Here is a 17,415-nt window from a genome sequence, read left to right on the forward strand (position 1 = left end):
GGTATTTTCACATTATCTCACTTAATCTCTTTATTCTTCCGCTGCCACAGTGAAGATGGGAGCCCCGAGGGCGAGCTCCCTCATCTCCCAGCCTCACCTTTCTGAATGAATCTGCACCTGCACCTCCCTGGCCTCTTTCCCTGTGGTGTCCTTGGAATGCAGAGTGCCCCTTCTCCTGCCCAAGGCTAATTCTAGCCCCTCTCCTTCCTGGGGACCCCATCAATCATCCCCCACTCACTTCAGCATCTTTCTTTCAACTGGCTCTTTCCCACACACTAACATGGCCAAATCTCTCCCGTCTTCAGGGGAAACGAAGACCTGATGTTCCCTCTGGCTACTGTCTCCAGCATCTGCCCACACAGTCAAGCTACGTGACGGCAGCTGCCCGCTCCCGTCTCACTCTTCAGCTCCCTGCTTCTGGGTTCAGCCTCCTCAAAGCCATTCTCACAGGGGCCAGTCATCAAACCCAGCGGTCTTTATGCTCCCTGCTCTCCTCGAACCATTTGCAACTGAGGAACAATTCCTCCTTTCCATGGCTTCCAGGGCAACCCTCTTTCCAGACTTTTCCCTTTCTTCTCTAGCTCATCTAGCTCAGGCTCCTTCACTGAGTTATGGTCCTTCACCTGCTCTTTAAAAAAACGGTAATTATTAAAGTACGATATGCATACAGAGAAGTGTACATATCCCAAGTTTATAGACTGATTTTCACCAGCTAAACACACCCAAGTAACTGACACTCAGATCAAAAGAAAAACTGTTTCCAGCACCCCCAGAAATACCCTTTGCCCCACTTACAGCCCCCCACCCTCCCAAAGTGTAACCACCATCTTGATTTTGAACGTCAGAGATGTGTTTTGCCTGTGCTTGAACTTTATGTAAGTGTGGACTACAAATGTTTTGTGTCAGGCTTTTTTTTTCTTTCTCAGCATTGTGGATGGGAGAATTATCCATATTTTCGTAGGTGTAGTTTGCTCATGCTTACTGCTATAGACTATAGGAGCTTTGATGGAGAGAATACCCCATAATTCATGTATCTGTTCTGCTGTGATGGGCATTGGGAGAGTTTCCACATTTTGCTGTTAGCAGGTGTGCCATGATAAAACACTCAGTTACCTGCTTCTTAAATGGTGAGCTCCCTATATTTCCATTCTAGACTGTTCTATGTGCTCCCTCAGAGTGGCTCTAGATTATTTTGGAGGCAAAGATTGCTTAGACATAAGATCAATATCTCTCTCCTCTCACTAAGTAGGAAAGAAAACCCATAGAAATGTTCCAGGTAAATATGTTTTCAAATGGTACTATTTTCACATGCTACAATTTAGTATCTGTAGACCATCCAAACAATAATAACAACCTGAAGTCCAAAATTCTTACAGGAAAGATTAAATTAGTGCCAGCTCTGTGCAAGATTCTCAGAGGAGAGATTGAATTAGTAAAATATAATTTATTTCTCAGTCTATGGAGCCAATGATTCCACAATGCCACTGAAAAATGCTTAAATTCTATTTGTTTGGTCTTAGTTTCTACTCCACAATAATTAGTGGTGGGACCTGGACCTCTTCTATGACACTGTGTAAATGTTTTCAGCAAGGCAAAGGAGAAGACAGGCATGTCTTTCTTACTGCCTTGAGTGGCCGTGTCAAAGCAACAGGCAATAGCTCCAGGCCCCAAGACTCACCAATGACACTACGTCAAGTAAGAGTCAAGACTGATTAATACATGAAATCAAACTGTAGAATATTTTAGGTAAAAGCAAAGTTCAGGGGTTACACTCACATCAAGTCTGTAAAGAAATTTTGGTATTTTGCTATTGCTTAATAATTCAGAAACTATTTTTATTTTGGTATAATCATTCTCAGTAAAAATATAAATTTAAACCTAGTAATTAATGCTTCATAGTAATAGATATTAATTTTATACTATCCTGTGGAGGTAGGGAAATGTGCACTACCTCAATTCTCATGATTTCTAATTTTTTCTCCTCCAAAGATATTTTTAAATATGGGACTTTTAGAGATTATTTTTCTGGAGAATTTCCTCTACTCAGTGCCAGCTGGTTTTGAAATAGTCATCATTTCTCTATGTGGTATTACTTCAACTTTTAAAAACAAAGGGGGAAATGTGTTTATAGTTTCACTTTGAGGCTCTTTAGAGAGAATTCTTATAAGAGGGAGTGGTAAATAAATTTTAGACAAAAAGTGGTTTAAAACTGGGTACAAATATCAATATCCCACTTGACTCACTGGCCACCAAAGTGTTTGGAAAATCAGTCGATATAATTCTCAATGTTTGGATCAATTGGAAAGTGGTTTAGTCCTAGCTAATAATGTCTAATGAATGATGTGTTTTAAACCAGCCACACATCTTCCCACTTGTTCTGCCTTGACATGGTTTCACATGTTTTAAAACATTGTCAACCCTTTCCTAATAGACACAGGGACTGACAATATTGAATATGTTGGAGTTCTTCTGCTTCCTTAAAAGATGCTTGTGACAGTATAGTTCTTCTCTTTTAAACTTTGCTGCAACACTTTTGAGGTTTCTACTTGTGTTAATATTGCAGTCATGTCCCTACCGAGAAATTGTATTCACATACATTTCAATAGGCTGCAAATAATATTTTGGGCCCAATGTCAGTTGGTCCAGATCAGATCCTCTCCTTGATTAAGATAACTCACAACAGGCAGGAATCTTTTGGTTGCAATTGATAGGAGTTGCATGAGCTAATTTAGGCAAAGGGGGATTTTACTGTAAGGATTGGGGGTAACTTACATCTAAATTGTCTGAAAGAAGAGCAGGGGAGCAGCTGTGTCCCAAGGACAGCTGGAAACGGGGACAAGGCCACAGCTGGGACTCGGGCCCTCTGCCTCAGCCTCTCTGTGCATTCCCTTCATTCCCTTTTCCTGCAGATCAGATTTCTCCAGTGATGGGGTCCACAGCCTCGGGGCTCTGCCCGCCCCTATGGCGCTGCTCTGGGTGGAGGCCACCTCACACTCGCATCACATCATTTGGCGAGCAGAAGGCCCCTTTGTGAAAAGAAAAAGGCTCTCTTTTTCTGAGATGCAGTCCTCTAGCAGGGCCCACGTTTCGGTGGGCAGAAGCAGGTGAGATTTCAGCCTGATCTCTGCTCCTCGCCTGGGAGCCTTTGCCTGAGGACCCACCGAAGCCAGGGTCCCCACACGGCTCGAATTTCTCATAGCTTCTGTCCCTTTGTATGGGGTCTCATGCTTCCCTCGGTTCCCCATGAAATGCCCCCCACCTCCATTTGCCAAGTGCCCAGCAACTCAGGTCTTCACTTTCTCTTTCTCTTCCTAAGAAGGAGCCAACAGAGTGGCAGCCTGCTTTCCTCAACAAAGGGCTTACGTGAATTAAAAGGGATTATGCTTTGAAGGGGGAAATGAGCCTTTAATCACCCGGAGAAGGACACAGCAGCCCAAGCCAGAGGTGCCCTGAGCGCCATTTATGTCGGTCGCTGTCCCTCCACAGACGGAGGGCTCCGAGGGATCTCCTACTCGTGCGGCCCCCAAGCATGGGCTTTGTGAGACAGATCCAGCTCTTGCTCTGGAAGAACTGGACCCTGAGGAAAAGGCAAAAGGTAACAAGTGCAGTCTGCGATCTCAGAGTGAGGTGTGGAGAAAATCAGCAGGGTGGGGGTGGGGAAGGCAAGCTCTCTCACTGGGCTCCTTGCTATTTAGCTCTAAAGGAAAGGTTAGGTGGCTGCTCCGTGAACTGCTCCGACAAGTGTCCTTCGCAGGAAGACCTGTTTCTCTGTCCAGAGATGGACACTTTCCATTTGCAGCCCAGCACGGCCACAGTATATACTCTTCTTTCCCCCTCCTGCATGTGAACCTGTTGCCTGGCCCTCCCTTCCCCCCATCGCCTGGTTTTGAAACCCGCCAGTCCAGCCCACAAACCCTTGAGCATCCGAACGGTGCTGTGGGAAGATCCTAAGCCCCGAAGAACGAAGAACGGGTTCAAAGGAAAACAAAACTCTCAAAGAGCCTCCTAGACCAATAACACTGTGTTTCATTGATTCTGTGAGGTACACTGGCTTTCCACATTTTCACATTTCTGACATAGGTCTGCAGCTCGTATTCAGGTGACAGTTTAACTAGACATGTCTGTTTCTTTCTTTGTCCAAAAAAAACTACAATTGATGGTGTCTTAAATTCAGTGAGCTACAATAACTTATCAATCAGCAAGACGTTTGTTTAACTGAGTCCTTTCAGGGAGCAGAGATAATGGCTGGGCTGGACCAGGGATGTAAAAGCAAAAGGACACAGATTCTACCCTGGACTCATTTCTAGTCTGGCTGGGGAAACCTGAAGGGTTTTGAGACTAAGAGCAATAAATGTACCAAATACCCCCCGAGAAATTCCGGCAAGAGGCACAAGTGAGCAGAGGACCCCAAGAGGGTACATACAAATGCCAATGGTCTTCTAATTTTTTTCTGGAAAGGGGTGAAGAGTGAATATGTGACTATATGGAAACGTACAATTTGCTGCAGCCTTGCAGTCTTGCAAACACTAAATGACACCAAATGGCTAAAGATGCCGAAAGAAAAAAGGCGGGGAGAGAAGGAATGAGGGGTGAGTAGAGCTGAGATTAGACAGATAGGAGGCAGGCAAGGCTGGGAGATTTTTGGAAGGAGGACACGGAGGAAGATTGGCTGTGAGGATGAGGAGAATGGATTTGTTCAAAGCCTCGATTTGAGATGGGTTTATGCAGGCAGGAAAGGGTTTTCCTGGGCGTTGGAAAAAATGTTAGGGAAGAAGGGGGCCAAGGAGTGGAGCATCTGAAGGCCTGTGCTGGAGTGTCTCGGTCAGGGTTCAGTCAGAGAGAATCGGGAGAATAAAAAGGTGTTAGCTAAGTACAAGGCTAGTCACTGTGAAAGAGGACAAGGATCATGGAGGCAGCCATTGTAGGATGTGGCTTCCATCCCCAGAGTTGAGGGAACCAAGGGAAGAATATGGAACTCCTAGCACTTGGAAACACAGAGGAGATGTTGGTGGAAACATAACTCAGACCTGTGGGGGAGGGGCACAGTCAGGCTGCTGTTTGGGTCTCCCACCCAGACCCATGAAGAGGGACCCTGGCTACGTTTGGAGTGAAGGGACAATAGCTTAATAATTAGCCCAGAAAAGAGCAAATAGCAAAGGACATAATCAAACCATGTGCACAGATGGTTGGTCCTTTCTGCTGTGTGTCACTGGGACAGGACTTAGGGAGGCTACAGAGGGAAGCCAAGTCAGGACCCCCTCAGACATGGGAAACACTGCTGTCCTCAGGCTGCTTTCCTTGTCAAAGTTACTCTGATTTTCAAATTAGCGTTGAAGTTATTTGTCTCCCTCAGGAGCCAAGTGCGAACAGTCATCAGAGGCTCCATCCTTGCTTCCGAGAGCTTCCCTTCCTGAATGAAAATAGATAAAAGCTAAACAAGATTCACTATTAAGTTCATGTATTTATTAATGTGTCCCTTCAATCAACAAATACTTAATAATCACTAGACACTGTGCCAGGTCCTAGGTACCCAAGGGCAAACAAAACAAGCTTAGTCCTTGTCCGCATTGCGTTTAGAGTCTGTGAAATGCCAAGGAGAATCCAATCTGCAACTATTTCTTTCTCTCTTTCCCATAAGAAATTAAGATTCTCACTTAGTTCTACTCTCAATGTGCTCTTTGCAGCCCTCAAACAATATCCTTGGGGACTTTACCTGATGACATGATTCCATTTCTGTGGCAAGCATGTTGCTATCACAGAGAATGACCCTATTTTCAAAGACAGTGTTTAACTCAGAGGCCCTCACCGCCCCTGCTCCCTTTCCCTGGTGTTGGCCAATGTTCCCCGTTCAGGGACTCCGTCTTTCCCAGAGTGTGCTCCCAGGGGGAACACGTTGCCAGCCTCTCTATGGTGAGACAGGACTGCTCCAGCTGAGAACGCTGGCTAAGGGAAGCTCCCAGAACTAGACCTGGTCTAGGCTGACATTCATTTGATGCCATCCTGCTGGCTTGCAGTTTGAGATCTCTGTCTGGTGTGCCTCCGGCCAATTTGCCCACTGCCACTATATCCTGGGAATGACCAGGGTGTCTGAGAAAGATGGAAGCATCTTCCACAGCCCCCAGCAGTATGACAGCGGTCCGTGGCTCCTTCCCTAAGCTTTTGGTTCTTCTGGAAGGTTTTGCCTTAACAAAATGGTGACTCTCAAGAAAGTACAACACACCTAACCCGTAACTCAGCTCTTAGGTTTTTAACTTCTCAAACTTCCATGGTTTGGGGTATTCACTATTGTGAACAAGGGCAAAACAGATACCAAATTTCCCCATTCCTCTTCTCCCAGTCCCTGAGGGCGTAAGATGAAAATCTTTACATCTCTGCATTCCTCCTTCCTTTTTCTTTTCTTCCTCCATTAACACTTATTACTAAGTGTCTGGCACTGAACCATCACCTCAGGTCCATGAGAGAGCTCCTACTAGTGTCCCCGTGTGGACTGATGTGGTCAGTGAGGCTTCAGTGAAGGTTAGTGACCAATGGGCCCGGCAGACATGGCCATTACCCCCCACTGGGGTTGTGGAGACTACAAAGACGGGGTAACTGTCTAATCTATCATCCTAACCAGGGCCGTTTTGAAAGTAAAAGGAGGTACTAGGAACAATGGCACCAGGCCAAAACACATAACCTAACAACTGACCTGGCAAACTGGTCACCTCATACAGGAGACTGCTGAGTTAGACGTAGCCCCACTCTCAGGGAACTCGGAACCAGGTGGGAGCTTGGCAGTGGAGTAGAAGGAAGCACGGGGTGGAGGCCAAGATGAGCTCTGGGGGCTCAGAAGAGAAATGGGGTTTGGAGAGCATGAAAGACTGCCCAAGGAGTTCCACATAGGACGGGCTCTTCTAGTGACAGGAGCTCTCCCAACCGTGTCGGACAGATACCAACACGGTTGGGAGACACCCTGCCCGTATTTGCTGTGAGCCAGGCCCTGTGCCAGGGAGGGTTTATAAAGTTCGTTGGGTGTGCCTCCCTTCCCTGAAAGCTCCCAGTGTCGGGGCTCCCAGGTGTCATTCCCTTGTCCCAGCTTCAATGTTAGTGCAGGACGTTTGGGGAGGCCTGGGGACTCATGAGAGTAGGGGTCTATTATGTCCTGGAGAGCTGGTGCGGCTGCGGGCTCTGAGCTGGGGCCCAACATTAAGCGAGGGTGCAGGGAGGCTGGGCAGCCTGCTGCAAGCATGCCCAGGTCCTGGGTCTGCATTCATCCAGCCAAGAATCCTCACTGGGTTGTGGGTGCGGAAGGGAGAATTAAACAGCTCGCTTCAAGCCTCAGTTACCCACCTTTAAATTGGAAACAGATGAGGAGGGAAGGAAATCTAGCTGGCCGAGATTTAAAACAACAAGCACAACTCTACCCTTCCCAGCAACCCCTCCTCCCCCGTGTAGATGGAGTAGTAAAGATGGGGAGGGGAAGCCAAAAAAAAAAAAGAGAGAGAGAGAGAGAGAGAACAAGGAAATACCAGTTTGGGGGGAAAAAATTTCCATGGGCCCCTTCTGAGCCTTGGCTGGGTTTAATTAAAGTTACAGACATGTTTAAAGGGAAAGGGTGGGGGGAGTCAGAGCCACCCTGAAAACATGTTTTTAATTACGCTGTGGAATTTCTCCCTGGGGTATGCCTGCGCGCAGTTGAGCATCAAGGACAAGGATGCCGCTTCGGGGTGGGGCTGCAGAGCACGACTGGGGCGGGGGCCGCAGGGAGAGGTTGCTGTGAGGATCTGCCAGGCTGGAGAGTAACGGCCTGGCCCGTGGTCTTTGTGCAGGAGGGAGTGTGAAATGCAGCCCCTCCAAAACAAACCCTTGCAGGGTCAGAACAATAACACTGACCTCTCAACAAACGTTTGTCCAAGATTACCGAGACGACCTACCCCAGTGGGTCTCAGCCCCGGCTGCACGGCTGCACGTTGGAATTACCTGGAAAGTGTTAGAAACAAACAGAAAGCAACCTGTTGTCCCATGCCCAGAGAAACCCGGGTAATTGATGTGGGGCATGGCCTGAGCTCCCCCTGCCTGATTCCAGCCAGCAGCCGCCTGGGAGCTGCCTTCAGAGAAGGTGGTCAAGTGAGGAGCAGGCACTCGGGGCAGAAAACGGCAGCCCTAACTCAGAGATTCGGGGAAGGCGAACACCTGCAAGGTCCCACTCGTCCCGGGCCCGGGAACGAGAATTCTGATCTGGTCTGCCACTGAGGGGGGCTTCCAATCACAATGCCTTGCAAACACCAGATGCTTCAAAAATACAAGAACGAACGAGCGAGTAGAGGACAGTGTGTGTGACGAACATGGCGAAGGGGGTGGGGGTGCACCAGCTTGGGTTTGGGTGTTTTCTCCGTGGGCTCCTCCCCCGGTCCAACCCCGCACACAGGTGGAGCAGGGGACAGTGGGTGGTGAGTGTCTCGGGAAGCCCCCTGTTTCCAAACTGGCAAATGAGCAGTCTTGAATCCAGAAAGTGAGAAGGGGAGGAAAACTGAATGCAAGTGGGGGGCCGGCCTAAGACCTTGCCGGTCATTTTAATGATAACCCCCTCTTCTTCAGCCTGTACAGCGTGTCCATGACCTACAGCGTCCTCGCGGTCTTTGTGGGAAGTGTGGGTCAGGAATAAAGGGCTTGTGTTTACTGAACATTACCTTGTGCCAGATTCTGCTCTGGGAGGTGGTTCGGGTACCAGCCTCGTTTTACAGACGAGGTCCTGAGGCGTGGAGTGACTAGACAGGGCTACCCAAAGTCATACAGTTAATAGGGAGCAGAGCCGGATAAAACCCACAGGACTGACACAGTCAACTCTTAGGGGATACTGAAGGACAAAATAGTCTCATTTCACAGATAGGAAAACTGAGCCTGGGTGATGAAACAAGCCCTAAAGTGATTCTTAACCCAGATTTTCCCATTCCCAAACATCTGACATACCAGACTACTCCCAGACAGACATTGCTACATGGAAGGAAGCAGGCTGACTTGGGAGAAAGCCAAGGTTGCACACAATTGTCTTAAGGGGAAGAATCAGATGTGTGGAATCTGGACTGGTTGCCTCACTTCCTCTGTGAAGACAGCACGAACGACTTCCGGTTTCAGCGCTTGCTCCTATCCCTCACCCTGTGATCTTGCCAGACTTGCTCCCTGATCTTACTTGTGGACAGAAGGACCTGGGATGGAAGGCATGAGGCCAGTGTACAGAACTTGCCTCTGGGGGTGCGGTTTGTTAAATCAGTTGGTGACCTGAGCGTCACCTTCAGCTTTCCAAGGAGCCTCCTAGACCAGTCCTTCACAAAGGCTCACTCATGCCGTATTTATGGGGCACCTGCTGTGAAGCTGGCCCTGTGTCAGGGTGCTAGAATCACAGTAGTGACAGGGAGAGACATGGTTGCTGCCCTAAGGCAGCTCACAATCAGTGAGGGTTCCATTTTCAGGAAGGAGTGATGACCCTGATTTACGATGAGTGATAAGACAAGGGAAGTGCAGGGTGCTGTGGGAACAGCTGTGCTGGTCTGGTAAGGGTGAGAGAGTGTTAATAGTGAGATAGGGTCCCTGGGGAAGAGGCTCAGCCCCTCCTCCTCCTCTGATTTGCTGGCCCAGGGGGAACAGCCAGCATTCCAGTGGCTATCCAGGGTGCTTGGGGTCAGTCCCTGTAACACTGGATGGGATTGTCCCATACTGATGTTTCGCCATCTTACAGGAACATGTGTAGGGAGAGCCCTGAAAAGTGAGCGCCTTAAGGAAAATCTACCTCATGTATAATATATAATAATATTTTGGTGTGTTTCCTCTAACATATCTTCCCTAGACATATTTTGAAGAAAACATTGAGTAAAAAGTTACAACTGCTTAATCACCAGCTGCCCTAAACATTTTTTTGTTTTTTCTTCAATGCATTATCTCCCCTCCACCCCGCTGCCACTACTTTATGTTACAATTTGCAATAATTCTGTAGCCAGCAAACTCTACTAGTAGGAAAATAATAGGCATTTACTGAGTCCCTGCTATGGAGTCTACCACTTTGCTGAGCATTTATGTACATTTCTTTGAAAGAAATGACAAAGGGTTAAAGACTGCGCAAATGGCCCCTGGCTGGTCTAGGTATACTTAAGTCTCTCTCTTAGCCAGCGGCACAAGTTCTCCTTCAGATCTCAGGAGTTTCCTTCCTAGGGTTTCTGGAGTGGGGGTTGGGTAGAAGAACTATTTCATTCCCGTAATCACATCCCCTTCTCCCTGCCCTCCTGCACAATCCTCCCACACCTGCAACCCACGCCTTAGGAGCAACACCATGGAGTGTGGCCCCAACAACCGAGTGTTTCTTCCTTTGGAATCAAGGGTCCTTAAAACTCCTGAGTCGAACCTAATTTAAGTACTGGCTTTCAACCATAGGTCGTTATCAGCAGCTTCTGTCAGTACTGTAAAAACTGACCGCAGTATGCCCTGCTTTCTTCCTTTAAGCAACAAGAAATGGTGCAAGGAAAGATGTTGGTAAACTCTTATTGACTTTGCTACGGATCACAGTGTTCGGAGTCCTTGGCTCATTCATTCAGTGACCACGTATGCAAGGTCTAGTGGGAACTAGAAGAAGGCAGGGCAGTAAGGAAGGGCAGAAAGAGTACATGAGACAAGTGAGAGCTGGTGCCCTACAGAGCAGAAGCTTCTTTCAGGTGCACAGCAACATCGGAGGAGTACTGAAGAACACATCTCCATCCCTGACGAAAGTCCTTTGTCAAGGCAGTTTCCTGAAATAGAGTAGAACCCAGATGGACACAAAGTCTTGTGAGCCTAATGTATCAGGGTAGGGGTAGTAAAGGAAATGGGACAAGAGAAGGAAGGCTGGGGCGCTTGGGTGGCTCAGTCAGTTAAGTATCTGACTTGATTTTGGCTCAGATCATGATCTCGGGGTCATGCGATCAAGCCCTGTGTCAGGGCATGGAGCTCGCTTAAGATTCTCTTAGATTCTCTCTCTCCCTCTGTCTGTCCTCTCCCCCCTCCCCCTCCCACCCCCAGCACTCTCTCCCTCTTTCAGAAAGAAAGAAAGAAAGAATGAAAGAAAGAAAGGAAGAAAGAAAGAAAGAAAGAAAGAAAGAAAGAAAGGAAGAAAGAGAAAGAAAGAAAGAAAGAAAGAAAGAAAGAAAGAAAGAAAGAAAGAAAGAAAGAAAGAAAGAAAGAAAAGGAGAAAAGGAAGTCCTTTAGGAAATATACCACAACCAAGATCTATGGCACAGACACGTGCTGAGCTAAGTGTCCACTCTGGGTGTGTCTCCTGTAATTTCTTAGCATCACTGGTCTTTCTTTTTGTCTTGTTTTTCCAGATCCGCTTTGTGGTGGAACTTGCATGGCCTTTGTCTTTATTTCTGATCTTGATCTGGTTAAGGAACATCAACCCACTCTACAGCCAACATGAATGTAAGCATGAAGCGGGCAGAAGCAGGGAGCCCTGGCAAACCTTTCATTTAGAAAGGTCTTAGGGGTTTGGGGTGCCAGGATTGGATCTACTTATCTTCATTTCATGCCTCCAGTGCAGAAAACAGATTCATCGGCATGATACAAATGAACTTTTTAATCCTACATCTTTGCAAATACTTGTATGTGGTTACTGGAGAATTGTGAAATTAGTTTTTGTTTTTGTTGATTCTTTTTTTTTTTTTCTATACCTAAACTCTTACTTGTTTTAAACGGAGCATATTTTAAATGGGTTCCCTAGAATATTCTGGAGACCAATATAGGGAATTGATATATACAGTGCTAGACAAAAATGAGAAGGGGTAGTACACAGCCATGTGTAGTAACATATTATTTCTTGGATCCCAGAAGTATCCTGGGACCTGGGATGAGCCTGTGAATGCCTCTTTTAGTCTCTGCTCCTGGTTTCCAGTGAGGATGACATCTTCTCCCTCTAGGTAGCTGATGTGCAGACCTCAGAAACAATACGAAAATTCTCAGTGCCCTATTTTTACTCTTCTCCCTCTTGTTCATGAGTTTTAAGTCCCAAGTTCTGAATCAGTCTCCTGTCTATCAAACTTTTGCTTATTTACCTTGTTCCTCCTGCCCCCTCTTCTCCACAACCCATCATCCCCCCCACCCCCAATGCTAAAGGAGCCCATAACTTGCAACCTTCTTGTGTGCTTGGGGTATGTGCTCATAAAAACAGTTGTGGAAGGAGCAGGTGAACCTCACTTCCTAAAGCATCTGAGCAATGTTGTGGAGCCATCTTGAGCTAACATCCTTCCACCATACCCCCCTCTATTCCCCCTCTGTGCTGCCCTCCATGCCTCCATCAATTGTCCATCACCCCACTGCATGGGGAGCTTGAGAGGAGAGACCCTGTCTCTGGCACTGGGCACATGGCCTGGCATATATTAGATGCTCCTGCTTCTTAAATGTTGATGAATAAAAGAAAACCCCTGAGGGCTGGGCCCCTTCCTGCAGAGTCCCAGCAACTAGAAGCAGCATCCCGCATGGTTTCCATAAGTAACTCCTTGTCTTCATTTCCTGTCTTCAAGGCCATTTTCCCAACAAGGCGATGCCCTCAGCAGGAATGTTGCCGTGGCTCCAGGGGATATTCTGCAATGTGAACAATCCTTGTTTTCAAAGTCCCACCCCGGGAGAATCTCCTGGAACTGTGTCAAACTATAACAACTCCATGTAAGTATTGAGATGCCCCAAATCTTAGGATAGGGCTTGAGGGCATTGGTTCTAAACCTAGGGGTGGTTAAAGACCATTCCTAGAAGCTGATGAAAACCGATGGCCCCTCTTCTCCACAAAATGGAAACACACACACACACACACACACACACACACACACACACACAAAGCATTACATTGTGCATAAGATTCCTGGGTACTTGAGGACTCCAGGTTAATGATCTCTCCTCTGGGGTCTATTTTTAAGTCAAATCCCATAAGAAGAGAGTCTATCTTTGGAATTCCCTTTCACAGCAGGAGGTGAGAGGACATGATGTGAGCATGTCCTAGAGACAGAGGCTCAAGGATGTGCACAGGGTCATCCTTCACCCCCTGGGCTGATCTTGAGTTTACCTGAGGGACATCAACAAGGCTCGTTTGGGAGTGGGCTTCACTGTGCTTATATAAACACCAGGTCAGATGGAAACAAGACACTGGGTTACTCCAGTTTTGTTTTTGTTTTTGTTTTTTTTTTTTCCTTAAAGTAGCTCTGCATATAATTCCTCTGGGACAAACCTGCATTTGACTCAAGAAAAGGGACACTTGACAAGTCAGCCCCATGCTCAGAGGTAGCTTTCCCCACTGGGAGCAAACTATGATTGCTTTTACCCTATCATGGCAGAGTAGGGTAGTCCTGATAGAGACTTATGCCCTGTAAGCCTGTAATACGTATCTGTTTGCCAATCTTTGGAATATAAAAAGATGGAAGAGGGAGCATCTGTCTTCCTGAGACTGTCGGGAAGGTGACATTTTAGCTGGGAGTGCAGGGCTGCAAACACTTCCTGGAGGCTCTAACTTGCAATCTCTAACTTCAGCTTGAGTCCCCTCGAGGGGTTTGAGAAGGAACACTTCCCCATCCATAGAGATGGCGTGGGGTCGCCCAAAGGGATCAGGGAGCCTGAAAGACACCTCAGTGGGGGCTAGCTGGGGCTTTGGAAGGACTGGCACTAGTGGTGTCTAGAACCTGAGGGAGTTGGGGAAGGTCGGCTTCTGACTCCATCTGTACTCAGCATTAGAACCAGGAAATCCAGGTTTCACATTTCGCACCCTCATTATAGGGGAAATACTGGCTTATTCAAGGCTCTTTTGCCTGCAAGCACATTCCAACAAGCTGTAGCCCTAGAGGGAGATAGATGATATGGACACTAGATCTTCTTGCAAAGCCAGGGGAAGCCAGGCAGGCCTCAGGAGGAGTGAGACAGGAGCTGGATGGCCGCGGACCTGCTCTCTCCTCTCTGGGCCTGCAGGGTTCAGCCTCTGTCCCTTTGTCTGGACAACAGCTGTATTTACCTCTCTCCACGACCAATGTCCCAGCTTCTCAATGCCCATGCTGGCTCTGGTTGCCCAGTTTAGAGCACCTTGCCTTGGGCAACTGGAAGGACATCTTTCAATACCATTCAAATTCCTGGGAACAGAGACGATGGGTTCAACTTCATTTTCCTTGCCCGGTCAGCCATGGCAGAGGGCGTGTGAGTGTGTATGGGTGTGTGGGTGCCCACTTATAGGGAGGAACATGTGGATTAAGCATGACTGTTCATGCCTATGAATGGCTGGCATTCAAACTTCTCAGAGAAGTTTCAACCTCTGGGAAGAACCTCCAGTACCATCTTCGAATGTCATCCCGCTGAAGGCTTCTCTGGGCGGGAGAGACTTAGAGCATGGGGTTAGGAGGTGACTTGGCCCTGCTGAAGCTGGAAAACTGAACGAAATGCTCACCAGCCCTATTAGCCTGTTTGTACAATGAAGTTGAAAGAGCCTTTTCTCCTTTGGTCTTGGTGGTATTAAAAGGATACGTAATGTCATAGCTAGGGCAAGTATGTGGGGTCTCAAAAACCAGCAAGCAGTATTATTACTATTATGAAAATGACAATATCTTTGCTAATGAAGCTTTGTCTTTCTTACAGCTTGGCGAGGGTGTTTAGAGATTTTCAAGAACTCATCATGAAGGCACCAGAGAGGCAGAACCTTGGCCATGTTTGGAAGGAACTTCAAACCTTGTCTCAACTCATGGACACCCTCCGGACTCACCCCGAGAGAGTCGCGGGTATGCTGGGCTTGCGCCTTCTCATCCATCACTTGCCTCTCCCTTGCCTCACCTGTCAGAGAGACCAAAGGCACAGGAAAGAGAAGGAGATCTGGTGGGGAAAGATACTAGAGGTGGCAGGAAGGAAGGGCTCTAGAGGTGGCATGAAGCTCACCTTGGTGAGGACTCCTCTTTCTATCAGCTTAAGACTTAGGAAGTTGAGGAGGGCAGGAAAGTTCTTGTTCCAGGCAAGTCTAGACTCAGAAAGGAGAATGCTGGAGTGGTTGCACTCTGGGAAGGATGAGGCTAGGTTAATTCTGGAAGCAGGAGGAAAAGGGTAAAGGGAAAGTTGTGGGAGTATTTTCATGGAGCACTAGAGAGTGAGCTAACCAGGACTGCATGGAAGCAATGCCAAGTTAGGGGCCAGAGAGGTCAGAATGGGTATGTTTATCATGGTGTAAATATGCACGATCATTCCATTTCTTCCGGAGATATTCAGCCTCCCGGGCCCTGAGGCACAGCAGGTGTAGAGGAAGATGATACAGGGCTGGAGGTTTTAGAGAGATACTGAAGAAGGTCCAGGAGGCAAGGACTTGAGGGTGGTGACTGGAAAACAGGCATCGGGTCCAGGCTGCAAAAGGATGGATGGGGAAACCAGAAGTACTGAAATGGCCTGGGGAAGATCAGGGGACAAGGGAACAGAGGCCCCTGGGAGTTCCACAGTCCTGTTTAAGGACCAGTGTGCTGAGCAAGATGGGGGGCTTGATGACTGTGGTCAAAGAGTGAGCTCTGCAGATCCAGGATTTCAGAGGTAGGCAGGAGCAGGGAGAAGGAGCCCCTGGGTATGGCTGGGGTGGCTGAAGCAGGGCGGAAGTGAAGGTTGAGCTGATGAGAAGACCGAGGGACCAAGAAGCCAGGCTGTTGGGAAACTGTTTGTGTGGGCAGGTAGGGGAGATGGTTACCAGGGCAGGACTGTCACTTGGGCTCAGGAGCAGTGAGGGCTGGACGTGGCAGAGGCTTGGGCACGAGCTGGAAGCCTCCCCCCACTAACCCTCCACCATCCCCAGGAGGGCACATGAGCAACCGGGAGGGAGAAAGCCCCGCCAGAAATCTAGGGGTCTCTGCAGTCCTGCAGGGGAGACGTGACCACCAGTGGGGGAAGACTGTGAAGGCTTGCAGCTCAGAAGCAGTGAAGAGGTCCTGGGCAGGGGGGACTCTCGGGATGGGCAGCGGGGACTCTCAGGATGTCCTCAGAGGATGATGGGGATGAGCAAGAGGTCTACCAAAGGGACGGAGGGACTGGATAGAATGGTTCCTGTTCAGGGTTCTGAACAAGAGAAGTGGGAGAATGGTAGGAATCAGCCCTCCAGGGGTCCTCACCCACGCAGCTAGAGAGATGGATCGGAGCGGGTACCCATGCCGAGGGCTCCCAAAGCAGAGGTGGAAGGACAGAGAGAACATTGACCACACCTTGGGGAGGGTGGTGGAGGGATGTAGGGGGGGCTTCAAGAGAACAGAACAGTCGAGAGGGGCAATTATCCTTAGGAAAATATTATCCTCTTCCCATCTGACCACCTTTTCCATTCTCTCCCTATGGGAGCAATGAAGGACAGGAGTATGTTCAGAGAGCACGTTGAGATGACTTCATTACATTTTAATTCTCTCCAAAATAGTAACACCTGGACTTTAGGTAGTAATATTCTACAAACCAGATTATAAACATGACCTTCTTTGCTGCCCTGGATAAAAGAGTTTACTCAGCTCAAGCTGGAGGACCTTCTAAGGCGTGAGCACAAACAGAATTTTCGTAGTAAGAGAAACAGGGGAGAGGCAGCAACCAGAAAGCACTGTTTTCCAGGATTAAAGAAGCAGATGAGAATGTGGCCTGTCTAACCCCCGGAGTGATTGCCTACCTCATTCATCCTGTGGGATCTGGAATGAGGCAGACATTTCGTTTTGTTGTCTCATTGTCAGATGGAGTCCAGCTGGGAGGACATGTAAAGGAAATCATTTCAAACCACAATTTCTCTGTGGTCTTTACAGTGTGTATATGAGAACCAAAGTCACAGCTTCCCAACCTCAACACAGGACTAGTTTTGAATTGGCATACAGGTGGTTCCTTCTGCTGGCCTTCAGTCTGTGGGGGGAAGTTCTCTAAAGCAGAGCAGCTTCAGAGGTCTGGAGAGACAGGGTGGGAAAAGGTCAGCCAAGGCTCCCCAAAGGAATCTGGGGGCCGGAAACAAAGATTCCACAGCACCCCTGACCTTGGTGGCCATAAGAGGGGACAGAGGGCCATCCCCAAAGTCTCTGAAGGAATTCTAGGCCAGGCATCTAAGATTTCCCAAGTATCCACCATCAGGATGGCAGACTATTTCATGGTCCATCCCAGGGTCACTTGGGGACTTGCTCACTGTCAACACTGGAATCCTCAGCCCAAAGCCCAGTGGAGGGTAAAGCCTTGGAGAACGAGGTGGGCAGCTGTCATTGGTATGTGCTTTTGCCTGTCAGTTTCCAGTCACCTGGGAAAGTATGCCGATGGCTGACCCAGGTGGCCTTTTCTTTTCCTAGCAAACCTGTTGTACAGCATTCTCCCCAGGGGAGGATTAATGGTAAAACACCAGACGTGAAGCCCCCTCCCCTCTCAGCCCCAAGCAAGCACTGTGGTCTCTCAATCATCTTCAGACACCTT

At 48.2% G+C, this 17,415-nt stretch overlaps 1 protein-coding gene across 1 annotated transcript in view; it reads left to right on the top strand.

The window, feature by feature from the left end:
* Positions 1-3,529: 3,529 nt before the first annotated feature.
* The window catches only part of ABCA4 (ATP binding cassette subfamily A member 4), a gene marked incomplete at its 5' end in the record, with an annotated part of 123,196 nt that continues 109,310 nt past the window's right edge, over positions 3,530-17,415 (top strand). The window contains 4 exons of the mRNA XM_080802522.1: positions 3,530-3,595; positions 11,331-11,424; positions 12,522-12,663; positions 14,608-14,747. Coding sequence (XP_080658648.1) covers positions 3,530-3,595; positions 11,331-11,424; positions 12,522-12,663; positions 14,608-14,747 — 442 coding nt within the window. The remainder of the gene's footprint in view (positions 3,596-11,330; positions 11,425-12,521; positions 12,664-14,607; positions 14,748-17,415) is intronic.

The sequence above is a fragment of the Martes martes genome, assembly GCF_963455335.1.
Source record: "Martes martes genome assembly, chromosome: 4".
Classification (NCBI taxonomy): Eukaryota; Metazoa; Chordata; class Mammalia; order Carnivora; family Mustelidae; genus Martes; species Martes martes.